General features: G+C 40.7%; 4 protein-coding genes across 5 annotated transcripts; 1 reads left to right on the top strand and 3 right to left on the bottom strand.

Moving 5' to 3' along the window:
• Positions 1-507: 507 nt before the first annotated feature.
• Positions 508-2,890, bottom strand: LOC118104515 (transmembrane protein 82). Its single transcript, XM_035151445.2, has 6 exons — positions 2,520-2,890; positions 2,325-2,397; positions 2,044-2,230; positions 1,459-1,876; positions 824-1,008; positions 508-681 (listed from the first exon to the last, which is right to left on the bottom strand). The coding sequence occupies exons 1-6, from the start codon at positions 2,602-2,604 to the stop codon at positions 589-591; spliced, it is 1,041 nt and encodes a 346-aa protein (XP_035007336.1). The 5' UTR covers positions 2,605-2,890; the 3' UTR covers positions 508-588.
• Positions 2,891-2,962: 72 nt separating this feature from the next.
• Positions 2,963-10,533, bottom strand: slc25a34 (solute carrier family 25 member 34). 2 transcript variants are annotated; one of them, XM_035151446.1, is made up of 6 exons: positions 10,421-10,533; positions 9,231-9,971; positions 5,744-5,809; positions 4,609-4,761; positions 4,353-4,487; positions 2,963-4,228 (listed from the first exon to the last, which is right to left on the bottom strand). In XM_035151446.1, exons 2-6 carry the CDS (start codon positions 9,729-9,731, stop codon positions 4,046-4,048), a joined length of 1,038 nt encoding a protein of 345 aa, XP_035007337.1. In that variant the 5' UTR covers positions 9,732-9,971; positions 10,421-10,533; the 3' UTR covers positions 2,963-4,045. The 2 variants fall into 2 exon arrangements, with proteins under 2 accessions (XP_035007337.1, XP_035007338.1); XM_035151447.1 differs by having other exon boundaries at positions 9,231-9,769; positions 10,421-10,510.
• A 1,671-nt stretch (positions 10,534-12,204) lies between these two features.
• Positions 12,205-19,068, bottom strand: fbxo42 (F-box protein 42). Its single transcript, XM_035151418.2, has 10 exons — positions 18,697-19,068; positions 17,466-17,748; positions 16,774-16,890; positions 15,841-15,975; positions 15,322-15,475; positions 15,124-15,234; positions 14,477-14,573; positions 14,216-14,272; positions 13,998-14,114; positions 12,205-13,900 (listed from the first exon to the last, which is right to left on the bottom strand). The coding sequence occupies exons 2-10, from the start codon at positions 17,740-17,742 to the stop codon at positions 12,815-12,817; spliced, it is 2,151 nt and encodes a 716-aa protein (XP_035007309.1). The 5' UTR covers positions 17,743-17,748; positions 18,697-19,068; the 3' UTR covers positions 12,205-12,814.
• A 622-nt stretch (positions 19,069-19,690) lies between these two features.
• LOC118104529 (SUZ domain-containing protein 1) lies at positions 19,691-24,259 on the top strand. The gene is made up of 4 exons (XM_035151465.2): positions 19,691-20,006; positions 21,133-21,182; positions 21,302-21,565; positions 21,651-24,259. Exons 1-4 carry the CDS (start codon positions 19,956-19,958, stop codon positions 21,760-21,762), a joined length of 477 nt encoding a protein of 158 aa, XP_035007356.1. The 5' UTR covers positions 19,691-19,955; the 3' UTR covers positions 21,763-24,259.
• The last annotated feature ends 485 nt before the right edge of the window (positions 24,260-24,744 follow it).

Genomic DNA, 24,744 nt, shown 5'->3' on the forward strand with positions numbered 1-24,744 from the left:
GACTCTCCAGAGTCACAGAAGATATAATACATGTATTTTAGTGGTAGTAATAGTATATTGTTTTTACAGAGTGATCTGATATCCTTTGTAAAATTGACGGAGTCCACCTTCACTTTGTGACATCTCAGTGACTTTCTTTCAATCAGACAAGCTACTTCAGTATCCTCTGCTGAAACTTTTTAAAAAGCATTTCATAAAATAGCTTTTATCAGACATTTGTTTAATTACATTTGTTTTATTACTTTATTTGTTTTTTTTTTACTATACAGCTTTTAACCAAACATTTTTGTTATATTGCTTCATTTTATCCACTGTTGTGATATAGAATATGTTTCAAACCTGACGTTGAATTAATGTGTTGGTTATTTACTATTTCCCAATTTCCATAAGGGCAGTTATCAATAAAGTATTTCTGATTCTAATTGATTCAAATCTTCTGATAACACTATTGGTTATAATACAAGAACCAAAACAGCAGCAGTGATTTGGAGCACAATTTAGGAGAGGTCACAATAATCATTTTATTAAGTAAAGTAGAATATCAGGGTAATATTTGAGGTAGTGATGAGGTAGATCTCCGGGACACTATCAGCTGTCGTCTGATGTTGGTTTCCTTTTGACTTCAAACGTTTTGCGACCAGAGATCTGCTCTTGTTTTCTCGGGCTTGTTTCTTCTTCTTCCTACAAACGGAGCATGACAAATAAACATCTCATTTTCACATTTCTCAAGAATACTGACACCTAACAGTTATATACTGAACATAGAGCAATGGGAAACATGCAACATATAGTCTTTGACTGGTAAGGATTTATTTATACAGACCCTTGACACGGCCTGCAGCAGGTCCTGAGAGGGCAGCAGACAGGCTGCTTCTCCCAGGAAAGAGATGAGGATGTGCAAGACGTCAGACCAGTTGCCCACTGTCAGCATGAGCACCAGTAAAGCTCCCAGTCGCAGCACGGCCGTGTGCCAGAGGGCCTGCGCTCCCGTCTGCCGATTCTGATCAGCTGCATAAAATGAAAAGAAAAAAAAGTTACACAAAAATGCTACAAGGTCTTGTGCTTAAGTCTTTTCTGAGATATGGATGGTTTTTGGTTTTATATGTATTAGGTTTGTTTATTTGGTATATTTAAGGTCTCTTATACTCTAATATAAGTTAGTTTGTGTATTAGTGTTAGTTGTCTTTGTATTATTTGCCGCAGTGCAAGAATAACAATACGTTTAAAGAATCTGTTATCATTTACCTCAATTGTATTGGATTTGGCTGCAATGCTGTTTACCCCTGAAACTGTTTTGTGGACTCATACACTTCACCCACCCCTCCATTGGCATAGTGGTGAGTAGATAATGAGTGAATTTTCATTTTTAGGTGAACTATCCCTTTTAGTTTATCTAATCTAAGATTTTTACTATCTCCTTAAGAACCATTTCATTACCCACACTCCCCTGACCATCACCTTGAATGTAAATAACCAACACGGTGTAGCAGAGTGTCAGTGGAGTCCAAAACTTCAGAGCATCCTTCTGGGACAGGAAGTGGTCATATACTGTGGCAAAGGAAGCCACAGTTGCAAAAGCAAAAGCCAAGACAACCGCTCTCTGCAGTGAGGTCAGTATGGTGTGTCCTGAGGTCAGGAGGGTGATGCATTTCCCACAGTAAGGCTCTGTGCTATGCAGCGGGTAGTGTCTAGCCACATGGCTCCACAGACTGTGGCTGACACTTGCCAGTGCCCAGCTGATCGCAGCTGCCAGGAACAAGTTTAGGGAGCTGTGTGGAGCCCCCTGATGGAGGAAGACCAGAGCACAGGTGAAACAGCAACCAAGGGAAAACTGGCACTGGAGCAGGAGGAGGTACAGGCCTCGGCCATGGGCATCCTGAGTAAAGACATATTGAAGCATGGATGAAAATGAGTCACATCAGTGTTAGAAGGATTCATATGTTGAACACAAGAACAAACAACTGAGAGTATCTCCTGAATTAAATGTAAATAAGACATAATCAGCGCTTTCAGGTGCTCTGTACGTCTGTTTGAGGAACTCACCAGTCCTGCTGATGCCCAAGAGGAAGCCGCTCGGAGAGAAAACTCCAGCACTATGAGAGAGGAGACCCTGGAGCCCACCAGAGACAGGACGAGCGTCAGGGACCAGAACTGGAGGGCTGTTCTCCAGTTCCCTCTCAGAGGATTGACGGGTGACGATGACCTCTGCTTACTTTCAGTTTCAGAATCACTGTGTGGAGAGAAACACAGAGAATATTAACTCAGAAACCTGCTCTTAAAGGTTCACTACATTTTCCTCTTTCTTTTCTCCACAATAAACTCACCTGCATGTTTGAAGGAAATAGTAAACTCTCATCAGACTGCACAGCACTGATATTGCACATGCACCCACAAGACCTTTGATAACAAAAAAATATGTTATATGTTAAAAAAAATGTCCTAACTTTGCAGGATTAAGGATTTTGAGGAAAACAAATAGGAACTATATTGCCACAAGGAAGATTTACACATAAACTCACCTTGAAGAAAACAGTCAATTGGGGTGTTTGAATCAAAAGGCATCCATTCAGAAGTCCCCAGGATCCAGGAGAAGGGGAGAAACATGTTTGTTTCACACAAAAAACACTATGATCTCTCACACATGCTACTACAATCTGTTCAGCAAAGACCAACAAGTCAGTTTGTGCTAAGTTCCTGTGAGTCAAAGCTTTGGTAAAGTGTGTGAGTGTGCTCCACAGTTAAGCTCCAAAGGTCAACTTTGATTTGACTGTGTTTATCTTGTCTCGTCATTTCCTGATGAATAGGACTGAATGTCCTCCAAACAGATGATTAGGTTTACAGACCAATCAGACACCTTTTCAGAATAAAATCAGTGTTTACAATGTCACTTAAGATATCATGTATCACAAAAAGAAGCAGCATTTGTGCCTAAGCGGACACAAAAACACATTTATACAAGATATTTCATACAAGAAAATGTTTTTATTATTATTATTCTCATTTTTATAAACAGCTGTTCAAAGGATTCAAGTTCCCTTGTTTTAAATAAAAACCTCAAAAATCAAATGGCATTCTTGGTGACAGTAAATACAAAATATTCCCATCACGTTTTTTTTCTTTACATACAACAAAGGCAACAAGAGGTATGTATTAAACCACAACACGTTACAGCAGCCACACTGGATTATAAACATGGAATAGACACTTTTTAATAATCCAGATTTGTTCTTGTGCTTCGTTAAATTGCTCGAGACATAAACAGGAGGCCTTTCTCTCATTCCAGTGTGATCCACAGAGAAATCGCTTTTTGCATTTGAGGTATTTTGAGGCAAAAACCTGATAGTTTGTCGACAGCTTCAAACATATATATTGGAGAATTTTGATAGTAATTCTGTCAGAGTCTGTGCAACATGTGTCCGTCTTCTGTATTTGTAGGTCAAGCCGACATCCTGACTTCCTGGGAGACAAATGCTCTCTGAGAGGAATTATTTGACATTTTGGGAAATGTGCTTATTCACGTTCTGACGGAGAACATTGATACAGCACTCGTGTCTCCATCCAAACATTATCTATCCCGCTCATCCTTTGAGGGTCACGGGGGAGCTGGAGCCAATCTCAGCTGACATTGGGCGGGAGGCGAGAGACACTGGAGAGGTTGCCAGTATCGCAGGGCCAACATATAGAGACGAACAATCCTTCATGCTCACATTCACATCACGGCCAATTACTCTAACCACGATCTGAACTGTCTTTGAACTATGGCAGGAAACGGGAGTACCTGGAGAAAACCCATGCAGACATGGCGAGAACACGCAACACAGAAAGAACCGGGAACCTTCTTGCTGTGAGGCGACAGTCACCCTGCACAGTTCATATAAAAGTACAGCATAAGGACTGGAAACAAAGCGACTTATCTACCCTGGCTCTGACTGCTGTACAGACATGACAGTGGTATCACTAATCGTAGAAATGTCATTTGTCTTTTATTCACTGATGGACCACTCCGACAGCTCTAACTGAGTCCAGCCGTTGCATTTGGGTAGTTTTAGCTCCTCTCCTGGCTCTGGTCGACTCCATGATGCCTCATCAGGTCCCAGAACACCATGCTGAGCACTGTGTGTGGGGCCAAACGCAGGAAGACTGGGCCCATGCCCTTGTACAACCCCAGCAGACCTTCAGCTTGGCACACCTTCAGCATACAGTCAGAAAACCCATGGTACAGACGTCCCTGAGAGGCACAGAAGGAAAACAACAAGCTTTGGTCCTATAGTGCGTGTTTACATATTAAACTTAATCCCATTAAACCAAGATTGAGCACAAAACCCAAATTTGATGAGATTATTTAAACTCACCCGACGAAACTCATCGACAGGCTGGTTGTAGAGCCTCGTGCTAATGACGTCAAATGGCGTCATGCTGATGGCCACGGCGACGCCGCTGATCATGGCAGCGATCAATGTCGTGAGCCATCTGTTTGGACTGAGCCACTGGAAAGAAACAAAGAATCTGAGGTGTAACTGGAATTTGACTTCTGGCTGACAGCATGACGGAAATTGTTGTAGAGTACATGTGCAAATAGTACAAATGTCAGCGGCTCATCACATCTACCTGGGAATGTGACACCCAGTCCTTGGCCGAGGTGAAGGTCGCCAGCTGAGCAGCTGATCCCACCATGACTCGCGGCACGGCCCCGTTCACACCCCTCCAGAGACCAATCAAACCTTCTCTTCTATAGATGGAGACGAAGGCATCAGACACTCCCTGAAATGACAAAATAAAACAAAATGTGAAAAAGTTATTGGAAGCAGCAGATATTAGTGTCTAATAACAAAGTGTGTGTTTTACTATTGTGTAATAGTAATACATGGGTTACAAATATAATATTTTCATCCTTTTGTGAACAATTTGCTGTTTAAAACCTTTTCCTGGATATCACCCTGAGTCATGTGAAGAAGTCTCCTTACTAGAGCCTGACCGATTTATAGGTTGGTTATAGGTAATGTCATCCAATATGAGCTGTTCACAGACATTTATGTTCGCTGATATGCACTGATTAGAAAAAAACATTTATTTTACAGAATAAACGATGCAGAAAGATGTGCATTTATGTTTATATTTCACATAAAGGAATCTTCATTCAAGTTCTTTATATTTGGTCATATTTGAGTTTTATGGTTTAAGCCTCAATGACATTTATTCATCAAAAGGGTTTGATAATGAAATCTTAGGAGGAATTGCCAGTTTTTTGTTGTTTTCCCCCAAAATATCATGTCAGAAAGTTATTACTCCCTAATATTGGTATCAGCATCTTTTGTGAATAAAAGTGTATCACATGCAAATTATAGACACTAAACACCTGTTTCATGTCTATACGATGAGGATTTTTTTTATCCTAAACCTGATGTTCTTCTAAGAATGTGTTGGAAATAAAGTATGAAATGACGTATGAAATGTATGAAATAAATTAACAAACAAAAAACAGAAAATACTCATGAGAAGCTGTGGAAAAACTGAAATTTATATGATGACTTTATAAAAGATGATGCATCATCATTGATTAAGCACCCAAACCTGGACCGACTGCAAAAATAAAATACCACAGTTACTTTAGCTGCGATGAATGATATATAAAAATAAAATACTGAAATGGTTCACTATGTATTTCTTGAAAACTTGCAACTGAAGCATCTGAACACATAGTATGAAATGACTCCAGATGAAAACTTGTCTTCATGTGTCTTACCAGATGGTTATGCTGGTGACCGACTGCTATGGCTTGCACAGTTTGAGCTTGGAGATGAGTCTTCACCTGTAAATAAAATACACCACACAAGGTTTAAGGAGTTTTCAGGTTTATACATCACACTATACTTTAACAGCTCCCTTAAATTCTCGACAAAATCCTTCATGTTTGTTGGGACCAATAGAAAGACACATTAACTGTTGATTTCCCTCTGAATCCACATTATCTCGGCTAGTTACCGGTTTCTAGCCCTATTTGTTGTAGAATAGCAGCTGAAATCCTACTACCCCACTAAAGCAAATTGAAATCCGCTAGATCCAGTTTTTTTATTTTGATCGGCACCAAATTGCACACACTCATAGATATCAGTCCCCTAAATGTGCCCGTTTTGTTGTTTTAACAAGGCTCATCATTTATTCCCTGGGAAATTGTCATCTAGCTTGAGATGCAGATCCATACCAAAAGGGTTCTTTCTCAGCCCATGTCCCATCCTTCACCAAGTTTCATGGAATTCCATTCAGTAGTGTTTGCGTAATCGTGCTGACAAACAAACAGAGGTGAAAACATAACATCCGGTAATAAAACCAAACCTGTCACTAAGTCAAGAAACTTTGCCGGGAACTCGACAAAGAAATTCCTGCACCAAACCTGAATTACCTGACACAATAACAACACGCACCAAAGCAAGCCTCTCCGCTCGACCTAATACAGAGTGTCAATTACATAACTCCCTGCCAACAGCTCACAGGAAGGAGCCATAAGATACCGTATATTCTTGACAGCAGGCGGTAGGTTGTTGCCACATGCAGGGTATATTTAGTGACCGAGATATAGACCAGCATGTCATCCCATAGTATTGTCTTTCCATGAGGGAGTAAAAGGTCAGATGCTTCAGCTGAGGCAGAAAAATATCAACATGACTCGTATCATATTAAAAGAGGACGTGCAGAGGAGGACGTTCATAAAAACGTGCTGTTAATCAAGACATGGTGACATTTGATATTATGAGGGCGTCAAACTGTGGCTAGCTTAATAGATGACCATTACATCTTCATCCATATTGAACAGCAAAGCGGAGTCGGGCCTGGTTTGGGTCCCGGAGACAGACTCAAGATTATAGTGAATCAAAAATGTCTTTAAATGAGAACTTATCTATGACAAACCCAAAGCTAATATAATTTGCTACACCAGCTCTCGCCCTGGTTAAAAAATAGATCCAGGACATTTGAGATGCCTTTGAAACTGAGCCCTGTTCTTTCATGTTTCTTGTTTGTTCTGACGCACAATACTGCTGATTTACAAAAAGTTTCAATGTTGGGTTTTTTAGATCGTTACCACCACCAAGTAGGTTATGTTTTCATTGCCGTTTGTTTTTTAACAGGATTACACAAACTACTAATGCTGAACCTATTTTATTGAAACTTGATGGAAGGATGTTGTATGGGCCAAGGAGGAGCCCACTCACTTTTAAAGTGGATTCAATTGAGGGGGCAGATCGTGAAATTGTTTTTCCCTTTCTTTAACATTGAAAGATAGGATGTTTATCCGACGTTTTTTTAATTTTTATTTTCTCAAGAAATAACGCAGAGATCTTTGTGAATGAAATCAGGCATGTATGGAGTGCTGATATCTATCAACAGATGAAATTTTTAGCAGATCCCAAAAATTATCTTGATTTTGTGAATCTAAATAAGAAAAATCTACAGGGGTTGATCTTTATTCAACTACTGTATGCTCACAAATGTTTCTTCCTCATAGTTTTTTTAATGTAATTAAGTCAGTCTTAAAACAATGCTGACATGCCTGTACAGCATGTTCATTGAAAGTTAATGTTTGGTGTAACCTTTCTTGGTGTAAAGATTGAGATCAACATGATTCCAATACACAGTACAAAACTCCTTCATCAAAGCTCAGCAAGAAAACAGGCTCCTGGGAAACAAAAACAGGGAATTTCCTAGTAAAATGACCATAAACTTTGATTTGTTTAAAGACCAGTGAAGCCCCCATCACTTTCACTGCAAATGTGTTATGAAAGAATTGTTTCAGGGCCAGAGGAATGATTACAGTAAACAAAACCGTGGATGTGGATAGTACAAAGATACAAAATGGTGACCTTGTCTTGTAATGCAGAAATGTCCTACTGTGGCTAATAAAATATATCTTATGGTGTAAATGAACTCAATTTACAGAATTTGCTGTGTCCTGTCCTATAATTTTCACTTGTTGGAAATTAGCGACAGACAGAACATTGAATTGATGTGTTTTTGTTTTTTTTACTATAGATTCAATCTCAAGGGAGGTTTAATTAAAGGTTTGTTCAGATCAGGCAGATGAAAACTAACTGTTTATGAGAAAATGCACAAAAATAACATGAACACTTGGGTACATCATGTCTTTGTGCACGTTTTAGTCATACATTCTAATTTGTATCTGCAGTCCCTGCAGTTGTTTGGTTGTTAAGTAACTTATAAGTGTGTGTAAGGTTAAGGGTGACAAGTGTAACCTAATCAGACGAGATCAATTATTAATTGTACACAGGTTTTAACTTCCAATTGGGTTTAGTGTTTAAGTTCACACTCGCAAACTACAACAGATACAGGACCAACACAACAACATACTGGCTGACACAAACAATGTTTGAGGGACATACTAAAGCACAAATAGTAACAGGTACAGTTTTTATCCTGAATGTAATATCATGAAGCAAAGATCTCAAAGAGATTAGGTTAATATTTCACAAGCCAAAAATAAGACACAAACTTTACTCAACGGTTTTCTCGTTTCTTGCGGAATACTATAGCTTCACCTCCTCAGCAGGGGCGGATCCAGAGGTGAGAGGTGGGGTCATGGGGGCACTGGCCCCAGCTGAAATCTGATTGCCCCCTGAAGGGCCTCTGTCCTGCATGTAGTCTTTAAAATACTAGTCACTTACTAACAATTCTAATAATAAATGTGTCAATTTGTTAAGACTTAGATTTTCCAAACTTTTTGGAAGTACATTATGTTCATGAACAAGGAACAATTTTCAAAATATATTCAATATGTGTGGCTTTGCTCAAAGTTATAGAGCTAACAGTAAACAAGGAATGATTTAAATGTGCTCCTTACTAAATCAGGAAGTGTTCACGGCCTTTGGACATGTAATGGGCCTCTCTGTGTAAGTTGTAGCCCCTTTAAGGCCCCAGATTTAGAAAAATATTAGAACCACCTCTGCTCCTCAGGGATCATTATAAATTAAATACTGAAAGGGTAAAAGTCATCTCACAAACATGCAGCCTGTGATGAGGGGTTGCAATTTCAGATTGCTTTGTTTTACGGGCTAACAAGCAAAAAAAAATACAGATCAGTTTACATGTCACTGTCTATGGAGTCTCTTTGTTTGTTAAAATAGCATCAGTGATGTGTTTTCACCCTAAACTTTCCTTTGGGAACATTCAAAATAACTTCTTTGGAGGGTGTACTAAAAGAGAAACTTCAGTAAACTTACCAGGTAGGCAGGAGAGGCAATGAAGGCACCCAGTGCCCCAGCCCCTGCCCCTGACAGCAGACTGCCCCCGTGGAGTGAGGTTATACCCAAAGCTTCACAGTAGGAATAGGAGCCCAGCCTTACACCATTCATCACACCCTGGTAGATCAGGCCGACCGAGAGCCCCTTCTGCAGGCCCCGGAGCCCGTCTGTGCGGCCCACCACCCACAGGGCCTGGAGGGCTCCCCGGTAGTGCCTCTGGTAGGATCCACGCGCGCACAGCTCTCCCTGGAGCTGCAGACGGGTCTTCACAACCTCCAGGGGATTGGTGAACACACACGCCGCGCAGCAGGCCAGGGCGCCCAGGGCGAAGTCCAGAGGAGGCCAAACAGCTTGAGGGGGCGGCGAGGGGCCGAAGACTCCACGCGGGGCCGCAGACACTGTGGATGCCATCCTGTGGGGAGCCTGAGCACCAAACACAGACTCTGTGGATGAAGTGTCCAGCAGCTGAGAACTGGTCATCCCGGAGAAATGACACTTCGTCCTTGTTGTGTCACCTCCTGCTTGTTTGAGATAGCAGGGAACAGGGAGAGTGTGTTGTACTTAGAGCAGAACAGTGACGTCAAAAGCAAACGCCTTTGTGATCACTCATTGAATGTGTGTTCTGCATGTGTATCACATGACACCCAGCCACTCTGGTGTCCTTCTGCAGTGACTTTCATTAGCTCCCTTGACTGTCAGGATGTTTAATAGAGGCACCATCTGCAAGAGAATCAAATAGTGTTGTTTATGTTGTGAATTATAAAAGGTTCAGGTGTGTTTAGGCTACAAGGGCAGAGAGTGGTTGTGCATCATGAGGAAGACTGATGTCCTCCTGGAAATATTCAGGTTTAGCTCATGGCTGACATATTTTGAAACCAGTCTGTCAGTTTAACTTAACTTCACTACAAGCAGAGATGTGGAAACAAGATAGTAACCAGTTAGATTTAACATTAAAGAATGCATCCTAGAAAGCAGACAATTATTTCTCTTGCAGACACAAACACAGGCTCTCGCACAAGGCCTACACTTTAATTCAGTCAAACCAACTACACAAACCTGCACAGCACCAGCTACAACCACACTCAAGCAGAACGCTCCTCTCACTTGCCTCATGAAAACTTAGCAAAACAAACGTCTCTTGCATTGGGTGACTTCATTGGGAAACTCACAGTGTGCAGTGGTCCTGTGCAGCAGCTCCATTCTTCCCCCTCTCTCCCCCTATCATTGTAAACATGTGTCCTCAGCACATTCATTGTCACAGGCTCCTCCCACTGCCTCGCTGTCAGAGCCAATACCTCCTCAGTGCAGTCTGCCACCTCACCACCTCCCTGATTCTGCTCAAATCAGACTGCTGAGCTCCGAGCTGCCCCTGCTCTGCTCCTATAGCAGCTCTCTGGGTAAAAGGTTGTTGGTTCGCAGAGGGGGATGGAGAGTCTGAGGGAGAGGAGACTGAGGATTTAAAAAAAGTGACTGTGGGTGTGGAAACGAGGTCAATTTGCAAAAGATCGTGTGGATAGTCTAGTAAACAAAATTTTGAATTAGCAAATAATATTACTAATTAATAATAATAATAATTATTATTATTTAGTATATAAACATTTGCTTTCAAGAAAATAATCTTTAAAAATATATATAATAACAACAATAATAATAATAAACTTTATTTATATTGCACCTTTCAAAACACAGTATTTAATATAACGTAGTATATCATATAAAATATATATATATACCAAAGTATATCAAAGAATGTCGTATATAATAAAAGGTACTTACAAATGAATGCAAATAATATATTATATGATATGATATATACACTTTTACTTTTGATACTTAAAGTGCATGTTGTTACTTAGAGCTACAACTACTTGAGTGACATTTTTAATGGACATTTACCACTGTGGTATTGCTACTTTTGATCTGAATAGTTTTTTCACCACTGACTTTAAACCGGAAACAATTATTATTATTAGTAACACAATATTAATCATTTAGTATATAAATATTTGAGTAAGATACATTTAGAGTGTAACCAATTACCTTAGTGAATTATATATGATATATGTAATAATAATTATTAACTTTATTCATATAGCACCTTCCAAAACACAGTTACATGGTGCTTCACAAGTTAAAAATGAAAAATTTAAGGCAAACAATTTGAAACAATTTAAAAGCTATTTGAAGATCACACAGCAACAGATACAGAAATGAAAATTGTTCAAGATGATAAAAGAGTAAAAAACCTCATTAAACATTATAAAATGATCATAATAGAAGGTAAGATCAGAATTCAGAGAAAGCACAGCTATAAAAATGAGTCTTTAGGGGAGATTTAAAAGAGGATAAGGATTAATTGTAATTAAAAATGTTAAAAATCTGCACATAACGAGGTATCAATTTCTATAAGGTATTTTATATTAGATGATGCTACTTGCAGTTGAGATGACTCATCACTGAATGACCCCTTTCCTTTTTGTGCTGATTTAAGAGCAGCCACTAGAGGCCGCTCTTACTCAGCCCCTGATAAACTACGTGTACTGACTTAATCAGTGCTGCTGAGAAAGTGAATTCTCCATATTTGAAACTGAGGTTACTTTTGTTTATTTCTTTATATATTTGGACAGATTTAAGTTAAGTTCAAACGTAATTCAAGCTTTAAAAGCATTTCTATGCTATAAATTTAATAGCATTTATGAGCATTTAGTATACGAGTAAATTTTATCTAAAATTAAAACTTCTTGCTTATAAAAGAAAAAATATCATGGCTTCTCTTAGTCTCCACAAACTTCTCATCCATCTTTGGCTTACAAGTTCAGTTTGAAAGATATTGATTTATGATCCATATCCATGACAACCTTCTGAAGAACAGGTAAAATCAGTGACAGCTCTAAAACAGCTACTTATGATAGACCACAAACAAACACTGTAGCAATATGAAGACTGTGACAGATTAGACATGGAGGCCTTTATTGTTCAACTATCTTTTTAGTACAGTGCCATATCTCTCACACCAAGATCCCGACACACATTAGTCAAAAACTTTTAACCACTATTGTGCACGCACGCACACACAGGCACACGCGCACACACACACACACAAACACACGCACACGGTTTTCAATGTAAACATAGCAGGCTTAAAGAGTGATACAAAAATCAAGGTAGTCGTCAACCATTTCTGTCAGTTCTTCCAGAGCTCCTCTCTGTTAAGAGTTCAGAGAAGGGTGACACAGAAAAAAAAAAAGAAACTTTGTTTGGTTGATCACTGGGACAACAAAAAATGTCCTGGCACTCACAAATACACACACACACTCGCTGTCAAACAAGCACACACACAGTCAGGATTCTCATTTAACCGTATGCTTTATCAAAGTGTAGTTAAAGTGTTTTATTTTGAATGCTTGCAGTAGGCAGAAGGGAGGGTCGTGAACTTCTGAAGTGGAACATCTAACAATGTTCTTTTCCAATAATCCTCTCTATAGGAAAAAGGCTGTGTGTCTTCGTTCCTTGTGTGGTCACAGGTGGAAGTGTCCGTCTTCCCAGCCCCGTCTGGAGCTGCATTACCTTTTAGCACGTACAAAGTACAAGGCGTTGGTTTTAGGGTAGTACTTCACATTCTGTTTTTTGTCCATGAGACCCCCAAAAATGATGAGCTCTCCCCTGCCCTGCACCACTGTGTGGAGGCTGGTCTCTGGTGGCCCTGTGACTGCTGCAGGAGTCCCGTTCCCATAAACTCTCCAAGACACCACCCTGGCAGATTTGGCCCGGGATACATCCAGAACATACATCTGCATGGGCTTGCAGTTGAGAGACTGGTACAAAGGTTTTCCTACGTTCAGGCTCTGAGGAGGGTGATGACCAAGACGCCGTGCAATAGGTGGGATAGCATGTCCATCAGCTCCAGCGGCCTGTGGAGGGCTGGAGGATGATGAGGGAGGAGTTCCAGGAGGACCTGCTCCTCCAGCTCCTCCACCACTTCCTCCTCCGGTAGAGGCTCCCTGTGTCTGAAAGGAAGATGACGATGATGATGATGACGACGATGATGATGAAGATGGTAAAGATGAGGAAGATTTGTTTTTTACTGCCTCCAGACTTCGTCGTAAGGCAGCCGGGGACACTGCTCCTGGGGGAGTGCGTGGGCAGCCTGCAGGAGGTGTATGCAGTCCATTAGTGCTGGGCACCTCAGGGTGGTGGGAGGCAGAAGGGGGAGACTCCCAATCATAGTCCGTGGAGGCAGGCAGGTGAGGGCGAGAGGGAGGAGATGCAGCCTGGGCTGGGCTGGTCCCGGGTGAAGGTGATGATCCGTTTAATAATGGAGGAAGTGGAGGAAGAGGAGGGCTGTCTGGACCTTGCAAAGGAGACGGCTGCTGGGACGAGGATGGGCTCCCGTCTCTGGCATATCCTCTTGCTGAGGGGCGAGGTCTCAGGGTTCCCCATCGACCATTTACACACGGAGCCTCTTCGACAGCTCCCAGGACAACACCGGCGGCCCCACTCCGAACAGGAGACTGAGAGCGCAGGGAAGGCGGTTCGGGGCCCAGAGGGGCAGGTGTGGCACTTATGGGGGAGGGTCGAGAGTTGAGACTTGGGCTGAGCGGTGCACGGCCAGACGGCGCCTGTGAGAAAACGACCACACACTGGCCCACCTTGAAGAAGATGAGAAAGATAATAAAAGACACATTGATTGATTTTCGGATTGCACGTGCACACACACACGGACTGACAGCTAAGACAGACACTTACTCTACAAGCTGGGTGACACCAAAGTTCTGGGGCTCCATGGTCCTCATTTTCAACCTGCAGCTGCTGCCATTTCCAGGGTGGTGTGTCCATGTGAAGCAGCCAGGCATCTTTAAGAAGCTTTAACAGAGATAAAAGGTTTTGGTCAAAACCGTAGTCACATTAAAAGGAGATTTAGACATGTTGTTCTGATATTAGAATTAAATACAAAATAAACCTACCGCATTAGGACCACCACATCCGCCCAGGATGAGCAACGTCTGATCATCGATGACAATCTGATAGGAAAGATTTAAAAAGTAGAATTACATTTTATATCAATAAGATGGGTGGGGTTTTCAATCACAACTTCACCTACTTAAAATTACATGGAGATGGAAAACAGTCTTAAAGTGGTAAAAATCCACAACTTGTCAGACCAACAAAACAAGATAAAATCACAATGGATTTTGAATAGCTTGAATTGTTGAATGAATCCTTACTTGTGATTGGCCTCCTCGTGGGTGTGGTAATGGGCCAGATATGGGTGGCTTGGACCAGGACCACTGCTCCAGATCCAGAACCCAGACTTCATTACTCCTGCTCAGAACCAACGAAGGACAGAACGACATTGTGAGATGTGACAGCTTAAGTTTTCATTTACTACCAAAGCCCAGTTAAAGTCTAAGAATTAAAGCTGAAATGTGTAAATGTTTGTGATGAAACACTAACTTGGTTGGATCCTTTATTGTGTTGATCAGATTTGACAAAACCAGGTGACATTTATAAAGCCCTCTAAGAGGCTGGCTGAACAAGTTGTGTTAACAGCTCTTTCTACTTGAGCTCCACTGAAGAAACACAACCTTCTTTTTAGGATTTAAGTCTATTTTATGAGTATAACATCAGCAATTGTTCTGTGGGCTCTGTAGATGTAACTGAGGTGATGTAACTTTATAACCTCAGTAAAGAATATAATCACCTGACAATATTTGTACTGTCTTGAATAAGGAGGGGAGGAAACCTTGCAAATGTGACACTAGATGCCCCATCATCTTTGCTGCAGATTGAACTTGCAGGAAGTTACAGATTCCAGCTTTAATTCATGCATCTCAGTTTTTAATAATGTATGATATAAGTAATAAATGTATACATTTGACGAGCTCCTAATGATCCCCCAAACACCACCATGGTGTTTCCAATTACTGAGGAAGAGTGGCCAGCCATAGGTGGAGGTCCATGTGTTGTTACGATGCAGTTCCACCTGATCCACAAAAGAAATAGTAAATCACACATCGACAAAAAACCCATGATGAAAAGTGCTACTTTCCAGTACTGAAATGTAACTCACCAATTCTTTGAAGGAGAGTAGCTGTGGATTTCATCAAAAAACCTTTCTGGTTGGTGCAATGGATATGGGCTGGGGCGAGTCCACCCCCCAAAGAGCACTAACAGATCTTTGTGCATCACTAGAGTCGCCCCAGCTTTAGGAGACGGATAAGAGCCTGTACAAGAAAAGAGCAGAGATGGGAGTCAATTTTTTTAATCCAATAAGTGAAACTGCTCTACTAGCAGTTTCATAAAAGGAAACAAAGCTCCAAAGTTTACAGAAATTTAACAGCATCACTAAAATATTTCACTACAATCTCATTTTAACGCTGCGTCTTTGTTTTGTGTTGCCAACTCAGCTGCTGCCGTTCATTATCTGAACACTGCATTCACACATGAAGTTCACCCTCCCACAGTTGCTCTTACATAAGCCCAGTCTTACTTTTTCCACCAGAGCTACATATGTGTTGTTTTTCAGGTTTTTTTAAGAGCTGTAATTTATTTTTCCAGTCAGTCTTTACTGCTTGTGACGGACTCATACCTGAGGCTAAAGGACGGATCCACTCCTTGCTGTTGAGGTCAAGTCTCCATAGATCATTGAAGGCAGCATTGCAGCTACTTTGAGTGCAACCCCCAAACACATACATAGACTGGTTTGAGTCATAATAACATGCACCTGCAAAACACAAAAATCAGCCACAAGATTAACAGCAAACTTATGCAAACACTGACCACTTTGACTCATAAATATTTACTTCTGTTTGTTTATGCAATCTAGTTTGTTGGTGTGCAACCAAGAAAAACAGTTACCTGCATTTCCAATACAAAAATTGATGGAAGGCATTTCCAGATTTGTTGTTTACAGTACATATGCAGAGATTTTTTTTAAATTACAAATCTTGATCAGATTACCTTTAAAATCCAGTTAAGATCATCTGACACTACATTTATATTACAACAAACCATTAGACATACACTGACATAAAGATAAACTTATATGATCAGTGGGCTTCTAGGTCAGTAAATTTAGCTACAGCCTTTGACACTGGAAGGTTCAATGTTAATCTTTTAAAGCTGGAAAGTTAATAAATAACATAACTTCTTATTGCACAGGAAGGAGATAGATTTCAAACTGTAAAAACTGTAAAACTAGTCATCACACGGTTACATTTGCTTAAAATGTTCTAAAAACATGGCTGGGTGTTGCCGCCAAAATGCCAACACTTTGTGTGTTGTTGGAGTTCACAACCGATGACAAAATGGCTAGTCTGAAGTTGCTCTTCCTATTTTATCTGCGGTCCCCTGTCCTCTAAACCAAACCTACAGTTAAAATGACATTAAAACATTTAGAGACACTAGATACAAAACCTGAAGGACTGTATATCTCAGTAATTTCATGGTTCATGGGTATGTCAGTGATATTATTCACTGTATAAAAAAAAGTACAACAAGTGGTAAAGCAGAATGTACTGACTGTGTGAGAAGCGCTGTGTGATAGGGGTTCCTGGATATGGGTATGTGCGACTTTCCCACTGGATATTTCCCTCCTGGACAGCTCTCAAGAAACCATGATAGCACTGATAAGCAACACCTAGTTCAGAGAAAATACAGATAAGTTACACAAAAGGTTAAATTTCTCCACTTGCAGAATGTTCGAACTACAGTATAAGCAGATTTGAATGAGTCATTCTTTTTTATATGTCACTTCTCAGATGTTTCAAGAACCAGTGTGTAGGATTTAGTGGTATCTAGCAGTTAGGTTTGTAGAATGCAATCAACTGCATACCCCTCCCCTCACCCAGGTAATTTTGGGTTCAGATAAGGTAAAAACTCAGTCAGTGTTATGTTGGTCCATTGTGGGATACTGTAGAAACATGGCAGTGCAACATGCGGACACAAAAAAGAAGGACCTGCTCTTTATAAAGATAGGCAGGGCTCATTCTAAGCTAGCAGTAACCAATTTATTCTTTATTTTCAGGTAACACAATTATAAAAGTTATATTTCAGTACTGCCAATTGATCTTCCTAAACTCTGCTCGCTGGCCCTTTAAAGTAATGTTTCACTTCTCTGCTGATGTTGTAATGCCCCCTCACACCCACAGCGAGCTAACCATTCCACCGTCCCTCTCAGTTTCACACAGGATTATGCAGATGCGAGAGGCATACCTTTAATGAGGCGATACCACTGCTTACAAACAAGCGCAGCTGTCTTGTGTTCTTGGTAGGGTGAGAGGAATGACAGAATATATTCAAGAACTTCCTCTGGCAACTCCGACATCGTTCTCTCCCCTCCTTTGGCACCACTGTCCATGGTCCCTTCTTGTCGCCAGGAGGACCCCATCTTTGCCTCTGCTTCCTCAGTTAACCCAGCAGGGCCTGCACCGTCGTCCTCTGTATCCATGGCAACAAAGCATCCATCCTCATTGTCAGGGGAGCGGGACATTATTGTCTGTTGAGACATGGGGAGACATTGTATGTGATGAATGCACCAATGATCCCAGTGCTCAGGAGCATGTTTACTATCAGCCGAATTTGGCTAAACAGACGTGACTTTTACAATGACTTAATTATTCTATTCGTGGCAGTAGACTCCCCACATTCAAACCATGTTCATTCCTGGACTCCTGCAAATCAAATTTATTGAGGATGAATCCTATAACAACACTGGATGAGATTTGATCCTACCCTGGAAACCCAATGACACTGCAGAGCTGGGACCAACATAGCATGTATGTGCTCAGCAGTCTTGATTGTTACAGCCATTGTTTAAAACGGGTGGTGCCCTTTCTTTAGCCTGAACAGCTGGCCCCTACACACAGCGCGTCCCCTTTACAGCGTAGGCTACATCCAACTAGCTGTCGTTAGCCGTCATACAATAAATAAACGGTTGTGCTGCTAATGTGAATTATCACCAAGAGATAACTGCATTGGAGAAATACATCAAGTATATTATACATCATACTTATAAAAGAAGACTGGCTTGTGCTTTTTAACTGACCAACCGGCCCGTACATGTTGCTGAATTTAACGTTTGGTCCTTGGAATATATGAGCTAGCACTGGCTAACGACGCTAGCTCCCTTAACATGAGCACCCAAGCTAGCGTTAGCCAACATCAGTTACTCTGTCGATAACGGTAAAAAGACACATTATACATGTCTTGTTTCAAATACGTCTGCCAGACACATTTTGGACTTCCCTACCTCTCAATTGTCTCGATGACACGACATCCTTTTTAAGCTAAGTTACACCCTGGCAGCTAACAAGCTAGCTGCTATGTTCAGTCCCGGAGCACTGCTGATAATCTTTGCTAGCGGTGGCTCCTCCAATGCCACACACACACTTTCCCTGGATTTCAACCCTGAAACTGGAAAAAAACAAACAAATGAACCCAGTACCGTGGTTTTGGACGTGTTGTTCAGGGGTCGCTGCGTGTGTCTGTTCTCCTTCCCGGTATCAGCTTTGGAGGTTCCTCTGCAGCCTCCAAACAGTCGCCATCTTCCGCTCAGTGAACAGCATCTTCCGCAGCACAGCGACGCTCAGGCAGCCGCGGACGGTCCGTGGCACCAGGGTGGGTCCGGTGGGTCCTCAGCCGCGTCACCCGGGGGAACAGCTCACGTTTTAAAACCAAATTGAAACCCTGAAAATGTCAGAGGTGGCCGAAGTATTCAGATCATTAAATTAGCACGTTGAGCTACAGTAATATGATGCCTCTGCCTGTGACTGTGACACTTTAACTTCCCGTGGCAAATAACTGTACTTTGCACAATCCAGTCTCAAGTGTTTACTGACAACGTATTGCACAATCCCTCCCCCTGGTGCGTACAGTATTTTTTTATATTTCATTTTGTTTCCTATTTTTGTCATAGTTATACTTGCACAAATACGCCACAACAAAACCCCTTGTATGTGTAAACCTGCTCGGCAATAAAACCCGATTCTGTTATATAAAGATTCTCAAAAAGTCACTTTAGAAAGAGTGTGTAAATAATCGTTTATAGTAGTAAACTATATAGTTATACTTACTAAGAGATACTGCATACTCTGTGTTCTGAAAACTACATTATATGACTGTTCTCTGGTGAAATCATAGACTGTATATAAAGTGAAAGGCTGGTTTTAATATCACAATTAAGTATTGCATGTTACTTATTATTTACTGATGCCTATTTTGACTCTTGCTGCTGTATTATAGAAAATGTCCCCATTGTGGGACTAATAAAGGATTATCTTATCTTATCTTATTTTATCTCATCTTATCGTATTTCCAGATTTAGGAAGTTTATGAAAAGTCACATACATGATCTCGAACATTAATAAGTACTGTGTGTTGGAGTTTTTCGTGTGAACGACATGTGGACGTCACACCGGTTGATTCAGTGGGGCGGGGGGCGTGACGCCAAATTTAAAGTCGCAGGCGCCCGGAGGAGGAGGTGTCCTCACTGGAGTGCTAAGCTAACAAGCTAGCAGGCTAGCAGGCTAACACGCGGCCTGGCAAACGTCTGGGAATCTCCTTCTTCCGACCTCACCTGACCACCGAAGCCCGCCAAGTCGAGCTCCCGCGGTCCGGTGCAGACGCCGCTCTCCGTCCCTGGCCCTCGGCTCGGATGGGAAATAGTTTTGAAGGGGTAACCAGCCAGCGGTCCGGTTAACAAAAATGGAGGATGATGAGGTTGCAGAGAGCTGGGAAGAGGCAGCGGACAGCGGGGTGAGAAACACGTACACATGTCGTGCTACACAAACCAGGTTGTAACTTGAATTCACTTCGACAGACACTTCGAAAGGATCTAAGATGAGCTGGATCGTTTTTATTATCAGTTTCCCTGTCAAAGAAAACAGCCTCTTTCCCCCGGATGAGGTCTGCAGGCCTCACCGTCCCATACCGTCGTGTGGCTAAGCCTGCGTTCATGACATTTTATATTCTCGTTAAAGGTATTGGCATTTATAATCTGTTGGAAAACCCGAGTGGTCAGAAAGCTTTCTTTTTTTTAACACAGTATACTTTTCTCCCACAGTGGACGTAGTGTTTACACCCGCCCATTGCGGAAATGATAGGCTGGTGAAACATTACAACATCATTAAGTTGTAGTAAATCAGGTTTTGAAGAAGTAATCTGAGAAATCTAGCTGGGTTTTCTTGTACGTGTTGGTCGATGAAAGTGGGAATGGACCAAAGAAAATGTTGTTCCACTCTAAAATACAACTAATAGCGGGACCAGGATGATAAATATACCATTTGTATTGTTAAAAGCAGCAAATTTACTATCATACTATCAAGATTAGTTTACTAATATAATATAGGAATATCTTTATTTTCAAAGCACTTAAAACATGGTATCTAAGTATTTCACAAGTAAAAATGCACAAATCTATAAAAAATTATAAAAACCCAGTAGACTTACTAAAAGAGTAAAAACTTTGAAAGTTTGACAGGAATTTAACCATGGACCCCCCCCACAGCAAACATTCAAATCCAACAGTAGCAGAGATTGCAACACTGAGTGATCAAATCCCCTGGATGTGATCCAGTTGCAATGAAAAACAATTCAGTTTATCAATAAGTGTAATTAGATCTATGAGAGGCCACCTATGTGGAATTGCTGAGTGCTCTGTAGATGCTTTGTCTACTGTGGATCATCCATGAGTGTCCAGAGATTAAACAGATCCCTCACCCTAGTGAGGGATTAATGGGTTATAATGATTGAGCTGGGTCAGAAGTGTGTTTTCTCAGACTTATGGATCTCGTAAACATGTTGGCTACACAGAGCAATGAGACTTAGGAAATATACTTGTTGGGCAGTAATACATTATTATTTTTTTTGTCTTTTTCCTCAGGAAATAGAGAGAAGGTTTGAAGCTAAACTGAAAATAAACCAGGAAGCAAAGTAAGCAAACAGAAAATGTGTCTGAAATCTTTGAAATATGATGTGAATATATATATATATATATGCAATGTTTTCTCTAATATTTGTATTCCTCTGACACTTTTTTTTCACCTGTGCAGGAAGTCCAGCTTGGGCTCAGGTGTTTCACTTGTGCGAACTGCAATGGTAACTCAAGATGACTCTCTGCCAGCAGCACCCCCACCGCAAATCCGAATTTTAAAGCGTCCTACAAATAACGGTACCGCTGCCGCATCCTCATCCCGTCCCTCTCAGCAGATGAAATCTTTGGCCCAGAGGGAGGCAGAATATGCAGAAGCCAGGAAAAGGATTTTGGGTAGTGCTTCTTCAGATGAAACGCCTCAGGACAATCCATGCCACGACAGGTAGGAAAACCAACATTTGTCAAAGTTGGGAAGAAAAGACATAGATTAATATTAATTTACTCTAAATGTTTCCTCATTTGATTAGGCCAGCTCGTTTGAGTGCGCAGCAACCATCAGAACCAGTTCATCCACACAATCACGTGATCCGCCAGCCCACTGGCCCAGATGGCACCTCAGGCTTTCGACTCTGCAGATAAACTGAAGCTACCTGCTGCAAGGAAACGTCTGTCTCCCTGAGAGGCTATGAAGGGGGACAGTTTAAAGGGATTGTGTGTGGTATGAAGAGCAGAGTGGTGGAACAACATAAAATTTGACAGATGTTAGAATTATGAAGACGTAGCATGGATTGTGACGAACTTCTCCACCCTCTCTCTACTCTGCTTACGGGCATGGTCTTTGCCTTTCACCTTGTCTTTTCCCTCTGTGGAACATTGCAAGGGGCTGGCAGAGATCAGCCAAAGATCCGAAACCTCTGTTCCACACTGAACAAGTTTTTGCCTCACATCCCTACACACTGTGATACTTCGATGTACCATGAGGTGCCCTATGATTTTAGGTCTGATCGGCCGGCAGAGTGCCAAGGCTTAAGGCGTCTGTCTCTTCAGGGATAATAAAGAGAGCTTGTGAATCTATGGGAATTCCCTGGAGACATGAAAACGAACGAGCTGGCCGTGTCACTAGTGGATTGTGGATCATGGCTGGATGTCCACTGTGAAGCTGGCTTCAGTTTTGTTGGGTTCCGTGAAAATTAAGTGCCGAGAGTTTACTGCGTGTTCAGCACCTTGAGTGCGAGTTGACAGAAATTCGTAACGATTCTGCTTTTTGCGTAAAAGTGCTCTGCGCTGAAAAGTGTGTTTCAATACTGTAGTGGCCCAGACCAGCACTTTCCACAATCCACAGGCCTGTCTTTGGCACTGGTAGCTATTAAAGAAATGCCCAATGGGCTCACAGCCTGTGGCCAAAGGTTATAGATCGGAAGGACAGAGTGTCACTAAATCTAAGCTTATTCAAGCAATAATAATACTGAATTTATTCCCTGGATTATTACTTTTTGTTTGTTTTTACATATTGACGAATTACCTGTGCTGTGTTTTTTGTTTTAATCAGTTTACATTGTTTTATTAGTTAGTTTTTTTCCTTTCTGAGTAATCTTATGTTTAATTCAGGAGATCAATAGTGTGTACCGAATAGATAATGTAGCTTGTGTAGGAAACTTCACTGGTGGTATCATGATTAAAGTCGTCAAATTGGAAAAAGTCAGACCTATCCCTGTATTGAAAATCTTAAGTGGTCATGCATCAATGTCCCTGTTTGTGTTGCCTCACTGAAGTCTTTTTTTTGACTTTTTCTACAGACTTATAGTTAACTCTTAAAACCAACTGCAATTCATCTGTTAAGCAAAGAAGACTTAAGGCAGATTTTTCACAGGTGGCAGTTTGTTGACAAATTGTGTGCTTGGCTGGCAGTTGTTCAGAAATAACTCTTAAATACTCAACAAGGAGGAAGATGACATAAGAATTCCAGTAATCTTCCTTCAATCAGGGTCAGAGAAATGTGATTTAAATTATGAAAATTATATAAACATGCATCTTTTAATCTGTCTCCTCCAGAATGAATCCAGATTCAACTGCCTGGTTTTACTGAATGTTTTTCTGTGACCTGTGCTTTTTGTACAAACCAGGGTTTTACAACATTGTTTGCAACATTTTGAAAAGAAAAGTTTGCAAACCATGAATTTAATAATGCAATCAAATACCGAAAAGTCACCAGTTATTAAGACGTTCACTGTAGATGAACCTGCAGTTCATTTTACAACCTTTTAATACTTTGCCTTAAATAACAGTTACCCTGGATATACTTTTCAATTGTTGGTGCTAATTAATCTTTCTTTTTGTGCAAACATAAGTTAATTATTCTTTGAAAAAATCCAGTGTATTTGAGGCACAGTTTAAAGCTGCACCAAGCTATAGTTTTAGACGGATACAAAACCACTCACTGGCTGTGCAGTAAAGCTTCTCTAAGTGAAAGACTCCATGCAACATTTTCACCATCATTTGTCCAAATAATTCCTGGTGAATTGATTGTTGAACATCTTGCTTTTGTGAGCAAATGTACTATAGATCAAATAAGAAAGTAAAAGCAGAGCTGAATTTGATGCTGTTTGAAAAACAACGTTGTGCAGTTGTCTGTTGCAGTTCTACAATCTCAGTATTTATGTTATATGTGATAACATCCCTTGTCAAGATGAGTGGAATGCAAGGTTGTAACATCACTGCTGTCTATTGATGCCCATAATAACTTCTCCCAGGGATCTGGTTCAATTGCTGAAAAACAGGAATTTGTAATAATTTCAAATGGAGAATTTAGAAGAATTGTCATTCTGTACCTGTGAGATTTCCCCATGATGCTTTGTTTCAGTCATTCAGCCACCTGTTGGGTTTGTGGCTGATTTGATTTCATTAGAATTTCAGCAAATTTGAAAAACACAAATGAAATTTGAATACCCTTTAATAGACGTACTTCAAAAAGAGAACTTGGTGTATGTTTTATGTTTCATTAGACTGGTTCTTTAGCAGAATGTAATATGAATTCAAACCACATGTTATTTCTAAATTATTTATTTTGACACATAGGAATAAACTAATTGTGGCAAATATAAATACATTGATTAAAGGATGGTTATTCTCACAATGACAGATGATTACAGTTGAGTCATTCAGGTGAATTGTAAACAAAAACATTTACAACACTGTATTTTTGGTTACTTGTGTTCAGTAATACCATAATTGATTGTCTTCAGTGCCTTTAGAAAAGCACAATTCAAGAATAAGCCATACAAAAGTACGTTAATTGACAACTTTTAAATATTCAGATAAAACAACTGGAGTTGTAGCCATTGGGTCCTGTGCTACATGTTGATAAACCTTATTTTAAATCAAGATCTTTCAGGCTCTCTCACACCATTCAAGCCCTTTGCAAACTCTACAAAGCTACAAACCTAAAACTAGGATGAAAGTGTGAATTTGAAATTGTACTGGTGATATTAAAAAAATAAGACAAGATGTTGAATATCCCTTGTACATTTGAAGGTCCTCCGAACCATAGTGATGAACAAATTGCCAGATAGCAGCAGATGTCAAGGATTACCAGCAGATGTTGGTGACCACCAGTGGAAGTTA

Source organism: Hippoglossus stenolepis, chromosome 3, assembly GCF_022539355.2.
Source record: "Hippoglossus stenolepis isolate QCI-W04-F060 chromosome 3, HSTE1.2, whole genome shotgun sequence".
In the NCBI taxonomy this organism is placed as follows: Eukaryota; Metazoa; Chordata; class Actinopteri; order Pleuronectiformes; family Pleuronectidae; genus Hippoglossus; species Hippoglossus stenolepis.

Coding starts and splice junctions, on each gene's coding strand:
- LOC118104529 (XM_035151465.2), top strand. CDS start 19,956: ATGGAGGATGATGAGGTTGCAGAGAGCTGGGAAGAGGCAGCGGACAGC. Junction 21,183..21,301: donor AAAATAAACCAGGAAGCAAA/GTAAGCAAACAG, acceptor TCACCTGTGCAG/GAAGTCCAGCTTGGGCTCAG. Junction 21,566..21,650: donor GACAATCCATGCCACGACAG/GTAGGAAAACCA, acceptor TCATTTGATTAG/GCCAGCTCGTTTGAGTGCGC.
- fbxo42 (XM_035151418.2), bottom strand. CDS start 17,742: ATGTCCCGCTCCCCTGACAATGAGGATGGATGCTTTGTTGCCATGGAT. Junction 15,976..16,773: donor CACACAGCGCTTCTCACACA/GTCAGTACATTC, acceptor TGTGTTTTGCAG/GTGCATGTTATTATGACTCA. Junction 15,476..15,840: donor GATCCGTCCTTTAGCCTCAG/GTATGAGTCCGT, acceptor TTTCTTGTACAG/GCTCTTATCCGTCTCCTAAA.
- slc25a34 (XM_035151446.1), bottom strand. CDS start 9,731: ATGACCAGTTCTCAGCTGCTGGACACTTCATCCACAGAGTCTGTGTTT. Junction 4,488..4,608: donor ACTGGGTGTCACATTCCCAG/GTAGATGTGATG, acceptor GTTTCTTTCCAG/TGGCTCAGTCCAAACAGATG. Junction 4,229..4,352: donor CTGTCGATGAGTTTCGTCGG/GTGAGTTTAAAT, acceptor TGTGCCTCTCAG/GGACGTCTGTACCATGGGTT.
- LOC118104515 (XM_035151445.2), bottom strand. CDS start 2,604: ATGTTTCTCCCCTTCTCCTGGATCCTGGGGACTTCTGAATGGATGCCT. Junction 1,877..2,043: donor CTTGGGCATCAGCAGGACTG/GTGAGTTCCTCA, acceptor GTCTTTACTCAG/GATGCCCATGGCCGAGGCCT. Junction 1,009..1,458: donor GTTGGTTATTTACATTCAAG/GTGATGGTCAGG, acceptor CATTTTATGCAG/CTGATCAGAATCGGCAGACG.